General features: G+C 47.7%; 1 protein-coding gene across 1 annotated transcript in view; it reads left to right on the top strand.

The window, feature by feature from the left end:
• COL17A1 (collagen type XVII alpha 1 chain) overlaps positions 1 to 19,758 on the top strand; it is a 261,339-nt gene that overhangs the window by 124,927 nt on the left and 116,654 nt on the right. Inside the window, exons 18-24 of the mRNA XM_068111347.2 lie at positions 7,732 to 7,770; positions 8,009 to 8,359; positions 8,471 to 8,683; positions 8,816 to 8,854; positions 16,418 to 16,471; positions 16,675 to 16,701; positions 18,040 to 18,075. Of these exons, the coding sequence (XP_067967448.2) occupies positions 7,732 to 7,770; positions 8,009 to 8,359; positions 8,471 to 8,683; positions 8,816 to 8,854; positions 16,418 to 16,471; positions 16,675 to 16,701; positions 18,040 to 18,075 (759 nt within the window). The remainder of the gene's footprint in view (positions 1 to 7,731; positions 7,771 to 8,008; positions 8,360 to 8,470; positions 8,684 to 8,815; positions 8,855 to 16,417; positions 16,472 to 16,674; positions 16,702 to 18,039; positions 18,076 to 19,758) is intronic.

The following is a 19,758-nucleotide window of genomic DNA, read 5'->3' as shown; positions in this document are numbered from 1 at the left end:
GGATTTGTGTAAAGAGTACTGCCTCCCCGGATAAACTTTCCCAGATTTGTGTAAAGAGTACTGGCTTTCCTGGATGAACTTTCCTAGTTTTGTGTAAAGAGTATCAGCTTTCCCAGATGAACTTTCCCGGCTTTGTGTAAAGAGTACCGTCTTTCCCGGATGAACTTTCCCGGGTTTGTGTAAGGATGTACCGGCTTTCCCAGATGAACTTTTCCGGCTTTGTGTAAAAAGCACTGTCTTTCCCAGATGAACTTTTCTGGGTTTGTGTAAGGATGTACCGGCTTTTCCGGATGAACTTTCCCGGGTTTGTGTAAGGATGTACCGGCTTTCCCAGATGAACTTTCCTGGCTTTGTGTAAAGAGTAAAGGTTTTCTTGGATGAACTTTGCCGGCTTTGTGTAGAGTATTGGCTTTCTTGTAAAAACTTTCCTGGCTTTGTGTAAAGATTCCCGGCTTTTCCAGCTGAACTTTCCCAGCTTTGGGTAAGGAGCACCAGATTTCCCAGATGAACTTTCCCGGGTTTGTGTGAGGATGTACCGACTTTCCCGGATGAACATTCCCGGGTTTGTGCAAGGATGCACCGGCTTTCCCAGATGAACTTTCCTGGCTTTGTGTAAAGAGTACCGAATGAGAATGCTTCACTCTCACATAACTGGCTAGGGTCATTTTCTTTTCTCACAAAGGGAGATCAGAATTGAGTTGGTCTTCAGCGTAATGAAACAAAGAATGTTGTGGGATGAGGGCATGAATAATAATAAGAAAGACATCATTGGAAATAATAAGAGATGTTTTCATTTACTGCTCTGAAGGTTTCGACAACGGAACACTTAAGGGATTTGGAAGTTAAATAAAAGTGCAATTCAAAGAAAACTGAGAATTACTCGATCCGATTATTATGGAATTTTTCCATTTTGTATATCCTCATGAAAAAAAATTGATATTTGAGTAACAAATTCGATAAATGAAGTATCGGGACAGCTTGGGTTTAGTCAGGGCATGATACTTCATTTATCAGCATCTGGTCGTGCGGGGTCTCACGCCATTTTAGGTGCATGGGGATGGTCTCAGGAATTTGTTGGGATCATGTCGGATAGATTTGCACCCCAGTGGAAAGAATCATTGCTATGTCATGTGAAAATAAACTATTGGCCTTTTACCCGATAAAGATCGATTTTTATCAACAAGTTATTTTTTTATGGTGTAGCCCATAGGGCAAAGCTGTCTTGAACAGTGTTTGTCTGTCCATATGTATGTGTTTTTTTTGTTGTTGTTTGTTTTTTTGTATACAGAATCGAGGCTCGTGAAAGCTCGTGAAAGATTTATCACACAAACAAATCAAACAGACAAACAAAATATATAAAAAGAGGGAGCGGTAGACAAGATGGGGAGAGAATGGGAAGCACACAAACACAACATTTGACAGCAGGGACATCGGGAGATGTGTGGGAGGGAGAGGGCTTGGGGGGAGGAGGCGTGGGAAGGGGGAGGTGGGAGAAGTATAAAACACAAGGACACCAAGGACTTCCAGGAAAGAAGTTGGTATTTCAAAAAAGTAGATTTGGGGTGAAATTAGCGGGGGTAGAAAACAAGGTTTTGGATGGGGGAAGATAAGAGATGGTGGTGAACAGCTGTTTTAAAGACCTGGAGGGAGGAGTGGGATTGAAGAGAGTGAGGGAGTTTGTACTAGAGGCGGGAGAAAAGAGGAATTGAAGGAGTGAAGGTGAGCAGAGAGGCTTGATTTTGGCAGTTTAACCATAAGAGGGTTGCAGGCAGATCTTGTGCGACCTGTAGGAATATTTGGGGGACAGAGCCCAGAGAGAGCTGGGGGGGGGGGGAATGGGGGGCAAGGCCGGAGAGGAGTCGGTAGAAGACGGAAAGACCACCTACCTGCCTGCGGTGAGTGAGTGAAAGGCCCTCGGAGTTAGCTTCATCGCGGGAGATTCCAATGATTCTGAACGCTTTGGTTTCAACAGCATGAAGACGAGCTAGGTGTGAGGCAGGAGCACCAGCCCAGAGGGGAGAGCAGTATTCCATTGAGCTATGGATGAAAGCCTTGTATGTGGTGAGGAGCTCAGGTGTGCCAAGGAAGGACTTCTCACGACGGAGGACGCCCAGTCAGTGACTGGCTTTGGAGGCCAGATTTGAAATGTGGTTTTCCCAGGAAAGATCATGGCAGATAGTGAGACCCAAAAGCTTGAGTGACAGAACTTCCTGGAGAGGATTATTCAGAAAGTGGATGGGAGGGTTGTCCAGTCAGTCTTTTCGGAGAGACGTCGTAAGAGTGTGAGATTTGTCAGGATTGAAAGACATGTTCCACTTGTTTGCCCAGTCTTTGATTTTGTCCAGGTCTGCAGAGAGTGAGGAGGCTGCAGACTGCTGATCTGAGGGATGAGGAATGGAGCGGCAGAGAGTGGAGTCATCAGCAAAGAGATAGAGAGGATTTTCAAGAGAGTCGGAGAGATCATTGATGAAGACCAGAAAAAGCAAAGGGCCCAGAACACTGCCTTGGGGAACTCCAGCCTGAACAGGAAGAGGAGATGAGAGAAACCCATTCAGGGCCACGCGTTGACTATGACTAGAGAGGAAGTCCGCCATTCATGCATGGAGATTTCCATGGATACCAAAGGAGGAGGGTTTGGTGAGCAGAGCGGGGTGCCAGACCGTATCGAAGGCACGTGATATGTCAAGGGAGACAGCTCTGATTTCCTGTTTGGCATTGAGGACCTCCATCCATTGTTGAGAACGCAGAAGCAGCATGTCCAGAGTCGAGTGACCTGGTCTGAAACCAAATTGATGATCAGAGATCAAGCCATTGGAGAAGAGGAAAGATTTCATATCCGAAGCAATGATGGATTCCATGACATTGCTGATAATTGGGAGAAGGCTGATTGGTCTGTAGTTGCTAGGATCTGTTTTTGCACCTTTTTGTGCAAGGCGGTGATGTTGGCTGATTTCCAAGCAGATGGCAGATGACCTTGAGCAAAAGAGAGGGTGAAGAGTACAGAGAGAGTGAGTGAAAGGGCGGAAGAACAGGATTTTAGGACCCGTGGGGTGATGCCATCAAGTCCAGTTGCAGAATCAGAGTCGAGGGTTGACAGAAACTTTTCCACCTTGTCAGGAGGAAAGGACACAGAGTCCAGGAGCAGCTGGGTATGACTGGGTACGGTGGGTACAGAGAGGGATGGGTTTGGGACACAAGATTTAGAGGCAAACACAGAGTTGAGGCATTCAGCTTTTTCATGTGCGGAGTCAGCTGTGTAGCCGTTTGAGGTGAGGGAGGGGATGGAGGGGGAACAAACACCAGAAACAGATTTGACCAGACGCCACCAGGATTTGGAAGAGGGAGACAGATAAGAGAGTTCGGTCTTGAGAACGGAGAGATATTGTTTCCTGGCTCTCCTGAGGGTGGACACACACTTGTTTCGGGCTTTGTGAAAGGAAATGAGATTTCCTTCCATTGGACTTGTTTTCCAGGAGACGAAGGCAAGTTGTTTCTGGGCAACAGCCTCACCATAAGATTCCGTGTACCATGGACGGGAGGAAGGGTATGACAACTGAAGACGAGATGGGATAAAACTGTGCATGAGAGCGAGCAATTTACTTTGGAAGAATTCCCAGGATGAGTTGACGTCAGAGGCGGTAGAGATGGGAGACCAGTCGAGATGATTGATGGCTGCTTGAAGACCGTGCCAGTTGGCCTGAGTGAAATGCCAGACTCGTCGACGCTGAGGAGGCTCTCTGAGAATGGTCTGAGAGATGTCCACTTTCACAAGCACATGATCAGATGAGCCGATTGGAACAGAAGAAGAGCAGCAGACATTTTCAGGGAAGTTAGTCATAACCAAGTCCAGAAGAGAAGATGCCCCGTTGACTGAGATCCGGGTCGGGAAATTGACAGATTGTGTCAGTCCCAGTGAGTCGCAGAAGTCCTTTGCTGAGGAGCCATGGCTGGTGAGAGAGGTACCCACACCCAGCCAACTGGCATGGTGACAATTGAAATCACCACATATGAGGAAGAGAGAGTTGGGATGGGTAGATAGAAGTTGGTCCATATTATCAGACAGCGAGATTTTGATGGAGTCATCACTTTTCGGTGGACGGTACAATACACATATGAACAAAAGGTGGGAGCGAAGGGGAAGCCGTAGCCAGAGGTATTGCTGGGGGTGAGGCGGAGAGAGGGCAGTGCAGGGCGAGTGAGGAAGAGAGTTTTTTAAATAAAGATAGCAGCCCCACCTCCAGGACGAGGCTCAGGTCTATCATACTGGAGGAGGGAGTAACCTGGGAGAGATACCAAGGAATCGGAGACATCATGAAGGAGGAAAGTTTCTGTTGAGCAGATCACGTCTGGTTTGACAGAAGCAACCTGTACGGAGAGATCAGTCAAGTTTGAGCGAAGGTCCCGGATGTTTGAGGTCCGTACCGTTAATGAAGAGGAAGGGGGACCATCGGATACAGAACAGGGGGGGGGGGGGTGGAGCGGTAGGGTAAGATGTGGAAGAGGAGGAAGAGGTAGGGAGAGCTGTTGAAGGTGTGTCAGAGATTTCAGAATAGCTTGGCGAAAGGGAAGGATGGGGCGGACAAAAGGTTCGATGGTGATTGGGTGAGGCACAGTGAGGTGTTATTTGAGGAGGGGGAAGAGCGAGGCAGAAGGTTGGGGGAGATGAAGGTGAAAGTTGGAAGGGGGAAGAAGCGGGGAGGATGCTTTGAGGAGGAGGGGTGAGAGGGGAGTCTAGGAGGGGAGGGCGAGGGAGAGTCTTGGAGGTTAGGGGTGTGGGGGGAGTTTAGGAGGGAAGGGTAAATGGGGGAGATTTGAAAGGGATGGGTGATGCGAAGGATTTGGAGGGGAGGGGCAAAGGGGAAGATTTGAAAGGGATGGGTGAATGGGAAGATTTGGAGGGGAGGGGAAAGGGGGAAGATTTGAAAGAGATGGGTGATGGGGAAGATTTGGAGGGGAGGGGCAAGGGGGTAGATTTGGAGGGGAGGGGTGATGGGGAAGTTTTGGAGGGGAGGAGTGATGGGGAAGTTTTGGAGGGGACGGGTGATGGGGAAGATTTGCAGGGGAGGGGTGAGATTGGATTTTAGAAAGTGTACGATTAATGGAAAACAAACATTTATTGCAAAATGAGTTTCTTGTGACCTTCGAGTCAAAAATACGTTTGAGGACGCTGGAGGAGGGGTGGAGTGCAGGAGAGTTTCGGGAATGTAGAAAAGAGGAACTGCAAGAGATGGAATATTTTTTTGGAATGAATAGATATGGTGAGCAAGTCGAAGCATCCTTTTATAGAAGAAGAAGAAAAAGGTGTTATATATGACAGAATACAGTACTTCAGGGGAATGTTTAAACATTTTAAAATTGAGCAGTGAAAACTATCTGGGGAAATGGAAAATGGAAATGGGGGTGAAACACGTGATCGAAGAACGAACGAACAAATAAGAACAACGAATAAACGAATAAGAACAACGAATTCGAACACAGAAGGAAAATATTTTTTTGTGTTTGTTTTTTTTTTTTTAGTAGAGATTTTAAACAAGGAAGTATGGGGTGAAAAGACTGGGGCAAAAACAGAGAACGAAAGTAATTGCAGCACAATCGACGGACCGCTGAGAGAAAAACAAAGCCTCAAGGTAGGACATGGTAGCCTACTTGGCCTCAAAAGACGCGACACTAATTAACCGACGATTTTGTGTACAGGTATGAAAAATTAACAACGAGAATCTTACTAAGGACACACTATAGGTACACACACCGAAAGATAAATACAGTTTCGACAAAAACACAATTGTGAAAAATTACTTAACTTCGAAAGCGTGAGCGCATAGACAGCTTCGAAAAAGGATGTATGTATGTATGTCCCCTCAAATGTACACCAATCAGAGCTGAGGATCTGGTCACAAGACCGGGTTGATGTGATGTCATTACGGCGATACTACGGCTGACTACTCACACCGCCATTTTGATTTCTATGCCGTTCAGGCCGGACATATCGTTGAACCTGTCGTGTATCACAATCTGCATGCTCCACCTTTACCTTTACTACCTTTACGTTTTGATGGTTCATTCAGTGTGAAACACAAACAAACACGTGAAACGCATGAAGTAAAACACGTGAAAATATGGATCTTTTATAACACTCGATTGTTATCATGGCTGTGGTTGTTGTTGTTTGTGGTAGGGTTTTACTTCTGTGTAGTTTTATTTATTTTTCTACTGCTTTGCAAAACATCACTACTGTATATATAATTTTGTATGCTCGTTCCGTGTGCTTCTAAATGGTTCCAACTGTCATACAATAATAAATGTTTCCGTTCAAACTGGTGTGTGAATAAGCCATACATTAAGTGCTTCTTCCTGTTCTTCAGACTCGCAAAGAGGCTATTAGAACTGGCAGATTCGTGATTAAACAAACGATTTTTACGGTGTAGATGTTTGGTTCCTGTGTTTACAGCGTTTGTCTCTCCGTCTGTATGTACTGTATGTCCCTCACGCATACATATTGGGTGAGTTTTATACCCACTATTCCGCTTCTGAAAGGTAGAATGTAATGCCATTTGGCTTTGCCAGTTATGTTTCTTTCAACACCCTTCAGGGAACGTTCATATATTACGTCATATACCTGGTTGGGGCAAATTATCACATTTGATGATTGGAGGGAACTGAAATTATGACAGCAGGGTGATGATATATGATGGGGGGGGGGGGGGGGGTGCACCCCAGATCATATATAGTTGGCTTAACTGTTAGGGTGGAGGTCTTGGGATCCTAGGGTCCTGAGTTCGAATCCTGGTAAGCTGTTGAAGTAACACCAGATGGGGTTGACTCAGCCGGTCATCCTTCCCAGGTGGGCAAAATGAATACCAGGGTACCGGGTCCTCTCTCCAGGAGGTTGGTGGCGGGATTTGCACTCCGGCCGCTGTAACACACCTCATTCCGTAACACACACAGTGGTGTGTGTCGGGATGGTGATGAGGTCACTTTGATGGTGTTGACTAACTGAACAAAATATAGAATAAACCATATTGTGTCTCAATGTAATGATGTAATCTCTCCGTTTCCATGGTGACAGACAGCTTAGAGTCTTAAAGTACTTCAAAATAATTTAATACCTGTATTATTTACTAACTAGTATCTCCACCCAGGTCATACTATCCTCTTCAACTAAAGTATCAAACAAGCCCGGCTAGGCCGCTGTTAGACTATCGGTCTTGTTTTAATATCAGTGTTGAGATGTAGTGCAGAATATATACGTTTTCTTCAGATATCGGAATAAAGGGAAACATTATGTTTCACGAAGGAAAGCCGAGCCGAGTCGGGTCGAGGCCGTAGCACAACGGGCCGGGTAGGTATGTTCGTTTACAATGTCATGACTAAACGGGCAGCCCTGTCTGTGGTTGGTCAAAACGTTTGTGACGTCACATGTGGGTTTTACAGCCAATCATGGAGCACGCACACACAAGTGACATCACGTATGTTCCACAGAGCAGTGTTTTGACAAAGAGAAAATATGACACGAAGTTTTTCAGCTTTTCCATTAGTCTTGATAAATGGGAAAATAATTTTGTGGGAGTGAGGAATGAATCATGGATTTGAGTGTTTTTTCACTTCAAGAGAACATGGGCTCACAAAGATCTTACACTGACAAAACTCCTGGGTATGAAGCTTCAGATTGTGTTTGATGTTCCTCCATGTGCATGTGTACATTCAACTAAGGAGGCTTGATGTCATTTGCAGACACATCCACAGTAGTGAAGGACAAGGCCGCATCTGTTGGTGAGTGGAAGTGTTTTTCATGGATCACACCTTGGTGTGACACATTCTCTGCAAACACTCATGTTCTCATTAATTCTTAGGTCGATATGCACAAAAAGAGATCCTAATCACGACCCCCTGATTTCATTGATAAAGCTAAGGATGAGTTACGAGGTCATCGTGAAGAAACGGAAGCTTGATGTAGTTGTGTGAACAGGAAAGAAATATTAACCAAAATAAATAAATGGCTGTCCCTTAGAAACGAGGTCAGTGGAGTTGAACAGGGTTGATGCCTTGGACAATGGCCCTGGGACACCTGGTTGGGGTGGTGGAGGCACTGGGACACCTGGCTGGAATGGTGGAGGAACTGGGACGGCAGGCTGGGGTGGTGGAGGCCCCGGGACACCTGGCTGGGGTGGTGGAGGCCCCGGGACATCTGGTTGGGGTGGTGGAGGCACTGGGACAGCCGGCTGGGGGGGTGCAGGAAAGAGCAAGTCAAAGGGCCCATGTGGGTCCTGCTGTTCCTGGTGCAATTGGTGGACCTACCTGCTTGCGCTGCTTCTCACTTGGCTCTTCTTGTTGGGCCTACTTGCAGGCCTGTTTTCTCTAGGTAAGCTATGATTGCTCTGCCACCACATCCAACACTAACTATGGTATCATTTATCATTTTAGTCATAACTATTGTCTGATTCATGTTTCCCCCTTTTTCCAAATCTCTAAGCAAATGACGTGAGCTCTCTGAAGAAGCGCGTGAATCAATTGGAGACCTACCACGGGCATGATGGCAGCGCCATGGGTTTAAGACGAGAGGCCGAAGCAAAACTTACAAGCGAAGTCACAGGCTCCGAGCGTGCCCGGGATATCGGCGGCATTCCAGATATTGTCACCAAGGAAGTTCAGAAACAGTTGTCTACCACTACCAGCAATACACGAGGTGAGACAGACAGCCTTTCGTGTACGAATGTTCCGTTTAATTTGTCATTTTGATGTTTTCATCTTTACGATGTATCGATATTAAGTGGTGGTAACGTAGGTGTTTATCTTTGACGTCATCTCTCTTCTTCAGTTCAACTGCAAGGACCACCTGGGCCAAAGGGTGAAACAGGTAAGCCAACCGTGCATGCTTGATATATTATAGCGAATCAAATGTGTTGCTTCATTCTTTGTGAATTTCTGCGACATTTTATGAACAACAACCCAACAGGATGTAATTACAAATGTCCGGAATTGTGTTAATCATAAAATTTCACAACAAATCTCTAGTTAATCAATTAAGAAATTCCGTTTATAATTAAAGAAAGACTTAATTAACCTGATTAGAAAAGCAACTCCAAGCAAAGTTCTTGGGTCTCAAGTGAAAGCTCACAAAAGGTGGTGGAATCTCAAGTCAGTCGAGCAGTTTCAGGTAAAGAGAAAGTCTAACAGGTGAGAGGATTAGCAATTTGGCCAAATATCGATTTTCATGAGGTGGTGTGGGTACACAAGGGCAGAAAAAAATCAAGGTTTTAGATTGGGGGAAATCTGACATGATGGTGGTGAACAGCTGCCTTGAAGACCTGGAGGGAAGAATGACATTGAAGAGAATGTGGAAGTTGATTACACAGGTGGGGAAAATGAGGAATGAATGTGAAGAGGTGAGCAGTGATCCTGGATTAAGAACGTTTCACCAGAAGGGGGTTGATGGTGGACCGCGTGTGCCCTGCAGATACCTGTTGGGGAGGGAAGAGGGTGCAAGACCAGAAAGGAGGCGGTAAAAGCCAAGAGAGGCAAGCGATCTGTCGGTGATGGGAAAATGATAGCCCCATAGACTCCAAATAGTGGGAGATTCCAATGATTTTGAAGGCCTTGGTTTCCACGACGTCAAACAGAGCAAGGTGTGAGGTCGGACAGCCACCCCGGGGTGGAGAGCAGTCCTCCATCAAAGGCCTTATAGGTGGATAGGAGTTCAGGTGTGCTAAGGAAGGACTTTATATGACGGAAGATTCTCAGTCGGCGGTTGGCTTTGGAGGCCAGCTTGGAAGTGTGGTTTTCCCAGGAAAGTTCATGGCAGATAGTGAGACCCAAAAGCTTGAGGCCTTTGATGGAGATGCAGATGAGAGAAATCCATTCAGGGCCACGAGTTGACTGCGACCGGAAAGGAAGTCAGCAAGCCATGCGTGGAGATTTCCATGGATACCATAGGAGGAGAGTTTGGTGAGCAGAGCGGGGTGCCAGACCGTATCGAAGGCACGTGATATGTCAAGTGAGACAGCTCTGATTTCCTGTTTGGCATTGAGGACCTCCATCCATTGTTGAGACAGCAGAAGCAACATATCCAGAGTAGAATGACCTGGTCTGAATCCAAATTGATGATCAGAGATCAAGCCATTGGAGAAGAGGAAGGATTTGATATCCGAAGCAATGATGGATTCCATGACTTTGCTGATAATAATTGGGAGAAGGCTGATTGGTCTGTAGTTGCTAGGATCTGTTTTTGCACCTTTTTGTGCAAAGCGGTGATGTTGGCTGATTTCCAAGCAGATGGCAGATGACCTTGAGCAAAAGAGAGGGTGAAGAGAACAGAGAGAGGGAGTGAAAGAGCGGAAGAACAGGATTTTAGGACCCGTGGGCTGATGCCGTCAGGTCCAGTTGCAGAATCAGAGTCGAGGATTGACAGAGACTTAGAAGAAAAGGACACAGAGTCCAGGAGCAGCTGCGTATGCCTGGGGAAGGTAGGTACAGAGAGATTTTGAGGAACAGAGAGGTACAGAGATTTAGATGGTAAAAAGATTGGGAGAGAGATTACAGAGACAAGATTTTGAGGCAAACACAGAGTTGAGGCATTCAGCTTTTTCACGTGCAGTGTTTTGGGTCTTCAGGGTATTTAAGGGTCTTCGGAGTCTTTTGGGTCTTCTTGGTATTTGAGGGTCTTTTCGGTATTTGTGGTATTTTGGGCCTTTGGGATCTTTCGGTTGTTTAAGGGTCTTTGGTGTCTTTGGTGTCTTTGGGGTCTTTTGGGTCTTCAGGGGCTTTTGGATCTTAAGCGTCTTTTGATTCCTCTGAGTCTTTAAGGATCTTTGCGGTATTTTAGATCTTCAGGATCTTTTCGGTCTTTCGGTTGTTTTAGGTGTTTTGGGTCTCCGGGGTATTTTGGGTCTTCAGGGTCTTTTGGGTCCTTTGGGTCTTTAAGAGTATTTTGGATATTCATGTCTTTAAGGGTCTTCGTGGTATTTTCGGTCTTCCTCTTTGTCGTCTTTAAAGGTATTTTGGGTCTTCAGGGGTCTTGGTGGTCTTAAGGGTCGTGGGGGGACTTAAAGGGTCGTCAAAAGTCTGAGGGGTCTCAGCAGTCTAAAGTGTCAAAAGGTATATTCCAACAGCAGGTAATTAAGAGTTCACGGATTGTGTTTTGGGTGTTAAATTTATTTGAAGAAGAAGAGGATGTTTTGGTCACAAATAGACGTACAAACAAACTCCACCATATATGTTTGCTCTATTATAATAAGATTCGGTGGATGCCCGTGAAGATTTACACCACAAATACAATGTCGTGAAAATCAAACACAGACACGACTTTACCTCTGCGTAGGCTTTAATATCATTCAGATCGTTGATACATTCTGTAACAATACACGCAGCAATAGGCATTAAATCAGAGCACTTCAAGAACAACAATGGAAGTTACCATATAACAAATGGTTAGCACAGCGCATCGTCAGCGCAGCATTAGGGGCGTACATACCGTTAGACTACAGGATAATGTCACAGGGAGTCCCGCCGAAGTGTCCGCACGCCCCGGCTGGCCGCGGGTCTTATAGACAGCCCCTTCCGTAGCGAGCACCCCTGGGTTCACCTTGGTATAATTTCACTACATTCTCCCCGTCGTTAAAACTATACTACCGCTCGGCAGTCTGCAAGCAAGCATCAGCAATAAACCAAAGGGTTACGTCAATCCACGTCAGTCGGTCCACCCGTAGCGGTCGGGGCGGCGAACCTCCCGGCCAGTTCGTGTTCGGAAACTACCGGGCACGGCGTCCCCTAGCCCGGAGTCCCCCGCGTCGGAATAGCCGCCGGAGGTTGGAGTCGGAGGGGGCGCCCCCGCGCCGTCGGGCACAGGGGCGGGGGACGACGGGAGTAACAGCGGTAGCTCCATAGGGGAAGCTTCGATAGAGGCCATAGAGACAGTAGACTCGCGGCCATCCGCCGTTAACACGCGGGCATGCTCGGGATTAGCCTGGAGGACCTGCACCTTGTCAACAAGGGGGTCGTACTTGCTAGTGCGAACCGCTCGTTTGAGATAGGCGGGCCCCGGTTCAGCGAGCCAGCTGGGTAAAGACTGGATACTGCCGGAGCTACGAGGGTGGTGGAACAGTCGTTCGTGAGGAGTCTGGTTGGTGGCAGTACATAGGAGCCCCCGGATCGAGTTTAGAGCGGCAGGCAGCGACCACGCCCATTTATCGAGGCCTCGGCCGAGGGTCCGGAGGCTTAGCATGACGGCCCGCCATATAATCCCATTAAAGCGTTCGATCTGTCCATTAGCTTGGGGCCGGTACGGGGTGGTGTAGCTCGAAGCGACGTTATGTTGGAGCAAGTAGCCCCTCACTTCCTGGGACAGGAACACCGCACCCCGATCGGTATGCACGTAGGCCGGATACCCGAACATAGAAAACAAATTCTGCAGGCACCGAATAACCGTGGCAGCCGACATATCCCCGCACGTGTAAGCAAAGGGGAATCGGGAATACTCATCGACGATAGTGAGCAGATAGCGAGAGTTGCTCGACATTGGCAGCGGCCCTTTGAAGTCCATCGCCAAGCGCTCCCACGGTCTAGTAGCCCTAACGAGTGTCCCCAGAGGGGGGGGCTATAAAAACGCGGTTTGAGTTCCGCACAGATGGCGCAATCACGGCAGATGCGGCGGATGTCCTCCATCGAGTACGGCAGATTGCCCGCGCGCACAAAGTGCGCGAAGCGCGTTACCCCGGGATGACACATAGTGCTGTGCAAAGTGCGCAGCCCCTCCAAAGATACGATCCCCGCGCAAGTGGCCGGCCTTGATAAGGCATCAGCGACCAGGTTATCCTTCCCCGGGCGGTATTTGATGGTGTAGCAGAAGTCGGCGAGTTCAATACGCCAACGGGTGATTTTCTCATTCTTAATGCGCTGAGCATGTAAGGTGTCGTACATAAACGCAACACTCTGTTGGTCCGTGATGATTTGGAATCTCCGCCCAAGCAGGTACGAACGCCATCGCCGAATTGATTCGACGATCGCGTACGCTTCCTTTTCGACAGACGAATGCCTCCGCTCGGCGGAGGTGAGAGTCCGCGAGAAGAAAGCCACAGGGCGGCCTCCTTGGGAGAGAGTCGCCGCTATCGCATGATCCGAGGCATCACTCTCCAAAACGAAAGAGGCACTCTCGTCAATCGTTGCGACAGCGGCGCCAGCAATGTCGACTTTAAGGCCCTCGAAGGCCGCCAGGGCGGCCGGGCCCAAGGGGAAAGTGTCGCAGGCCACGAGGGGGCGGAGCTTAGCGGAGAAATTTTGCACCCACTTTGAGTAGTGGGCGAACAGCCCCAGGGCGCGTTTCAGCGAAGCCCGATCGCTAGGCGGAGCCATATCGAGCAAAGGGCGCAGACGCTCCTTATCCGGAGAGACGGAGCGATGGGTCACGGTGTACCCCAAAAGGTCTACCGTGCGTAGAGAGTATTGACACTTCGCCGCATTCATGGTTAAGCGATATTTCCACGCGACCTCGAGGAAGCGTTTTAGATTAGCGTCGTGATGCGCCTGGTCATGCCCACAAACCGTAAGATTGTCCAGATAGACAAAGACATCGGTCAAATGCTCCTTTGCAATGAGGTCATCCATAGCTCTCTGAAAACAAGCGACGCCGTTCGTTACCCCAAAGGGAAGTCTCGTGAACTGGTACAACCGCTGACCCGATTCAAAGGCTGTAAAGATGCGATCGGCCCTAGAGATGGGGACTTGATGATACGCACTACGTAGATCGAGTGTGCTATAAACGGAATACAGGGCCACCTGGCGTACTAGGGCGTCCATCCCCGGTAATGGGTAGGCGTCCAGTTGTGTAAAACGATTAATCGTTTGCGAATAGTCGATTACCATTCGCCTGCGGTGGGCCTCACTCCGCACCACTAAGACTTGAGCCCGCCACGGTGACCTACTGTGTTCTATGATACCGTCCTTCAAGAGCAGGGCCGTTTCTTCCGCAATGAATTGCGCGTCCGCGCGAGAGTAGCGCCGCGATTTGATGGCTACAGGGGTACAATCAGTGGTCAGGTTGGGGAACAGTGAGAGTGGCTCCATGTCCATTTGAGCGAGGGCACACACAGCGAGCGTGTCCGGCCCACCGAAGTCTATTTCCAAATGACCATGCCGCTTAAGGAAATCAAGTCCTAACAGAACGTCAGCGCATAAGGCCGGTAATACCATGAGATACACGTCCGGGAACGTGCGGCCATTTATCACAAGTTTCAATCGACACGCCCCTTTAGTGCTCAACCGAAGTCCCTGAGAAGCCATAAAGATCCGGCGGGTTGTCCCGAGAACCGGCCACCCATGTTGATGCACGAGTCGCTGATCAATAAAACTGTCCGTGGATCCCGTATCAATCAGAGCTTGCGCAACAACGCCCGCGACTGTGAGCGGAATGAAGGCCTGTGCTAGGCCGGCAGACCCGGCAGGTATAGTTCCGGCCGGGCGAGAAGATCGCGCCTCGCGGGTGGATCCCACGCCGGCAGCAATCCTTCGGGCCTCAGCAGGAGCATTGAAGTCAGTTGGCTCATCGGTAGTTCCATTTGCCAGAGTGGGTGTGGGATGGTCGTGAGAGCAGCCGCCAGATGGCGCTCGAGCCACGGGAGAAAGATCTCTGCCATCTGCAGAGTCATATGCCAAAGCATGTAATTCGCAAAAGCTACCATGAGATGGCGCTCGAGCCACGTGAGAAAGATTTCTGCCATCTGCAGATTGACATGGCAAAAGGGGAGCATGTAATTCGCAAAAGCTACCATGAGATGGCGCTCGAGCCACGTGAGAAAGATTTCTGCCATCTGCAGATTGACATGCCAAAGGGGGAGCATGTAATTCGCAAAAGCTGTCATCAGATGGCGCTCGAGTCACGTGCTGCGTTTGCCGCACTTCGAGAGGCATTTCCAAAGTAGGAGCATGTCGCCTGTTTGAAGTAGGCGTTTGAAAGCCAGTCAAGGTTGGATGCTCTGTGACCGGTCGTGATCGCGCCATTTGTTTCGGCGGCCCGACGTATCTCACCAAGGTCGGGCAAGAAGCCAGAGGCCCGCGAGGAGGAGAGCGGCTCATCAAAGCTGTGCACGGCGCCCCGTCCGGTGCGCGATCCGTTGGCTCAGCGATGAGCCCATTCAAGGTCGCTCGGGAATGCGTGCCCCGAGCGGCCTTTCTGCAGACTTTTGCAAAGTGGCCTTTGGTGGAGCAGAGGTGACATGTTGCCTCACGGGCTGGACATTCAGAGCGGGGATGCTGCCGATTGCCCCAAAAATAACATTTTGCATACCGGGCAGGCCGTGGCCTGGCAGCGGCGGCCGCGGTGAGGCCGGATGCGGAGTCCGCTCCCGGAGCACCCAGAGTGTCGGCCGTCGTGGGGGTCGGGTCCTCCTCCGTTTCCTCGGCGGTCGCGCTCTCGGGTCGCGCGAGTTGCGAGGTCCCCGCCACGACTCGTGGGTGATCATATGCGGTCATTTGTTCTCGAGCGTCAGTGTAGACACGTGCCAGCCGTAGTGCTTCTGTAAATGTCAGCTCCGCGACCTCCAAGAGACGGAGCCGCAAGACCCCAGAACTAATTCCGGATATGAATGCATCTCGGAGCAAATCGTCTTGCACTTGCTCGTGAGTCCGAACGTCCTGCACGCAGTCTGCCAATAGGTAGCGCAGCTCCTGTGCGAATCGATCGATCGACTCAGACGGTTGTTGCCGTCGCTGGGAGAGCTGATGCCGACCGTGCACAGCGCTCCGTTTCTTTATGTAGAGTCGCTTCAACTCGGCCAGGGCCGTAGCATACGTCTCAAATCGAGCAATGGTCTTGTACACCGTGTGATGGACCTTGGACTGTAACACGGACAGCCTCATCGCAGCGGTTGGCTCTGTCACGTGAGCAGCGAAGTAATTCTGCAGCGTGTTGAGCCAGTGAGCAAATTCCGATGCAGATCCTTCAGCTTGCGGGTCGGCTCCGAGAAGCGGAACCACGATCATCTTGTGGTTGTCAGCCATTCGGCGAAATGAATGATATTAAATGTCGTGAAAATCAAACACAGACACGACTTTACCTCTGCGTAGGCTTTAATATCATTCAGATCGTTGATACATTCTGTAACAATACACGCAGCAATAGGCATTAAATTAGAGCACTTCAAGAACAACAATGGAAGTTACCATATAACAAATGGTTAGCACAGCGCATCGTCAGCGCAGCATTAGGGGCGTACATACCGTTAGACTACAGGATAATGTCACAGGGAGTCCCGCCGAAGTGTCCGCACGCCCCGGCTGGCCGCGGGTCTTATAGACAGCCCCTTCCGTAGCGAGCACCCCTGGGTTCACCTTGGTATAATTTCACTACATACAAGTTATCGACCTGCCTACACAGCAGGGCCTGTTGGCTGTTCGAAAAATAAATGAAAACACCTTGTGTGTCTTGCAGGAGCCAAGGGGGATCAAGGAGAGCGAGGCTACACGGGTCAAGTTGGCGCCCGTGGTGGGTAATGCATTTTATTGTGTTGTCCTCTTTTCATTGAGGTTTCCACAGTGGAGCTGGTTAACTCATATCGGTCACTATCAAATCAGGAGAGTTACAGAGGCCTTGTATCCGGCCACGAAATCCACAAACCCACAGAAACAAAATGAAAGCAATGATTCTATTAAGTTCTCTCTCTTTCTTGTTTTTGAATGTGTGATCAGGTATTATTGGACCTCATGGATCGCCAGGTATTGTCCTCGTTGTTTTATTCCATCTTTTGATATCGCCCTCCCCCCTCCGATCTTTAATGGGTGGTGGACAGCAGGGAGGTGTTTTTGTCTCCTTGAACCACTAGTGTTTTGACAGTGATTAATTTGCTCACTCATTCATTAAATCTCTATGATTCGCTCACTCATTCATTAAATCCCCTTGATTCGCTCATTCATTCATTAAATCTCTATGATTCCCTCACTCATTCATTAAATCTCCTTGAATCGCTCACTCATTCATTAAATCTCTATGATTCGCTCACTCATTCATTAAATCTCTATGATTGGCTCACTCATTCATTAAATCTCCTTGAATCGCTCACTCATTCATTAAATCTCCTTGAATCGCTCACTCATTCATTAAATCTCTATGATTCCCTCACTCATTCATTAAATCTCCATGAATCGCTCACTCATTCATTAAATCTCCATGATTCGCTCACTCATTCATTAAATCCCCATGATTTGCTCACTCATTCATTAAATCTCCATGATTCGCTCACTCATTCATTAAATCCCCATGATTCGCTCACTCATTCATTAAATCTCTATGATTGGCTCATTCATTAAATCTCCTTGAATCGCTCACTCATTCATTAAATCTCCATGATTCGCTCACTCATTCATTAAATCTCTATGATTCGCTCACTCAGTCATTAAATATCCATGAATCGCTCACTCATTCATTGAATCTCCATGATTCGCTCACTCATTCATTAAATCTCTATGAATCGCTCACTCATTCATTAAATCTCCATGATTCGCTCACTCATTCATTAAATCCCCATGATTTGCTCACTCATTCATTAAATCTCCATGATTCGCTCACTCATTCATTCAATCCCCATGATTCGCTCACTCATTCATTAAATCTCTATGATTGGCTCACTCATTCATTAAATCTCCTTGAATCGCTCACTCATTCATTAAATCTCCATGATTCGCTCACTCATTCATTAAATCTCTATGATTCGCTCACTCAGTCATTAAATATCCATGAATCGCTCACTCATTCATTGAATCTCCATGATTCGCTCACTCATTCATTAAATCTCTATGATTCACTCACTCATTCATTAAATCTCCATGATTCGCTCACTCATTCATTAAATCTCCATGATTCGCTCACTCATTCATTAAATCTCCATGATTCACTCACTCATTCATTAAATCTCTATGATTCGCTCACTCATTCATTAAATATCCATGATTCGCTCACTCATTCATTAAATCTCCATGATTCGCTCACTCATTCATTAAATCCCCATGATTCGCTCACTCATTCATTAAATCTCCTTTTTTATCCTGGCCCAACAGGAAGAGATGGCTTATCAGGTGCCAAGGGCAACCGAGGTGAGTACATCCGTATATTTGTCTGAAGGTTTGTGTTTGTCTGTAAACGTTACTGTTAGTGTGAGTAAATTTATTACCCCATGCTTTTTTGTTTTGTTTTTAAATGGGGGATATTATAATCTGCCCCCTCTGTCCATCTGTCTGTCACACTATCTCCTCCGAAACGGTTATGCAGAAATTCACCAAACTTGGTAGCTAAAATCACCACATGGCACGAAGGTGCAAAAACAGTTTTTTTTTTTAGCCCTGCCACCGATTTTAAACATTTTTACGGCGTAGCCCAGAGGGCAAAGCCATCTAGAACAGTGTTTGTCTCTCCGTATGTACAGTCGTGGCCAAAAATATTGGCACCCTTGCACCTTTTTCAAATAACTCACAATTTTCTATAAAAATAAGTTGAAATTGACAAAAGTATTTGGTCTCCACAATTCTTTATTTCATTGTTAATATTACAGAACCTTTGTTTTTGATTCAGAACTTAATATATCCTTTTAAATCATGAAATAAAAAGAAATGGCATTGACAAAATTATTGACACCCTCGACTTAATATTTGGTATCACAACCTTTGGACAAAATAACTGCAGTGAAGCACTTCCTATAGCCATGAACGAGCTTCCTTCACCTCTCTACTGGCAGTTTGTCCCACTCTTCTTGTGCAAACTGCTCCAATTCCCCAGATTTGAAGGGTACCTTCTCCCAACTGCTGTTTTCAGATCTCCCCACAGGTGTTCAATGGGATTTAGATCAGGACTCATTGCTGGCCACTTCAGAACAGTCCAGAGTTTTGTATTGAACCATTTCTGGGTGCTTTTTGAAGTGTTTGGGGGTAATTGTCCTGCTGGTAGACCCATGACCTTCGATGGAGACCCAGCTTTCTGACACTGGGTTGAACATTGCGCTCCAAAATGCCTTGGTAATCTCCTGATTTCATGATACCATGCACACATTCAAGGTACCCAGTGTCAGAGGCAGCACAGCAACCCCAAAACATCACTGAACCTCCTCCATGTTTGACTGTAGGGAAGGTGTTCTTTTCTTTGAAGGCTTTATTTTGTTTTCTCAAAACATAGAGATGATGTGCTTTACCAAAAAGCTTTAATTTTGTCTCATCTGTCCACAGAACATTTTCCCAGAAGGATTTTGGCTTGTTCAGGTGTGTTTTGGGAAACTCAAGTCGGGATTTGTTATGGTTCTCTCTCAGCAGTGGGGTCCACCAGAGAACCCCTTTTCATCGAGTTGGCGACGGATGGTGCGAGTTGAAACTGTCGTACCTTGTGTCTGGAGGTCAGCTTGAATCTGTTTGGCAGTTGATCAGGGTGCTTCCTCCACCATTCGAACAATCCTTCACTGCTATCTTCAATCAAGTTTTCTATTGTGGCCACGTCCAGGGAGGTTGGCTACAGTGCCCTGGGCCTTAAACCTCCTGATAACATTGTGTATGGTAGACACAGGAACATCAAGGTCTCTGGAGATGGACTTGTAGCCTTGAGAATGTCCATGCTTGGCTACAATCTTGTGTCTGACTGCCTCAGACAATTCTGTGATTTTCTTTCTTTTCTCCATGCCCATAGCCTGGTGTTGGCTTAGCGGTTAGGGTGCCGGCTTGGGATCCTAGGATCCTGGGTTCGAATCCCGGTCGATCGCTGAATTAACGCCAGGGGGGTGGACTCAGCCTGTCATC

Source organism: Myxine glutinosa, chromosome 3 (genome assembly GCF_964187855.1).
Source record: "Myxine glutinosa chromosome 3, kmMyxGlut1.1, whole genome shotgun sequence".
NCBI lineage: Eukaryota > Metazoa > Chordata > Myxini > Myxiniformes > Myxinidae > Myxine > Myxine glutinosa.
This window is presented reverse-complemented; position numbering and strand designations above follow the sequence as displayed.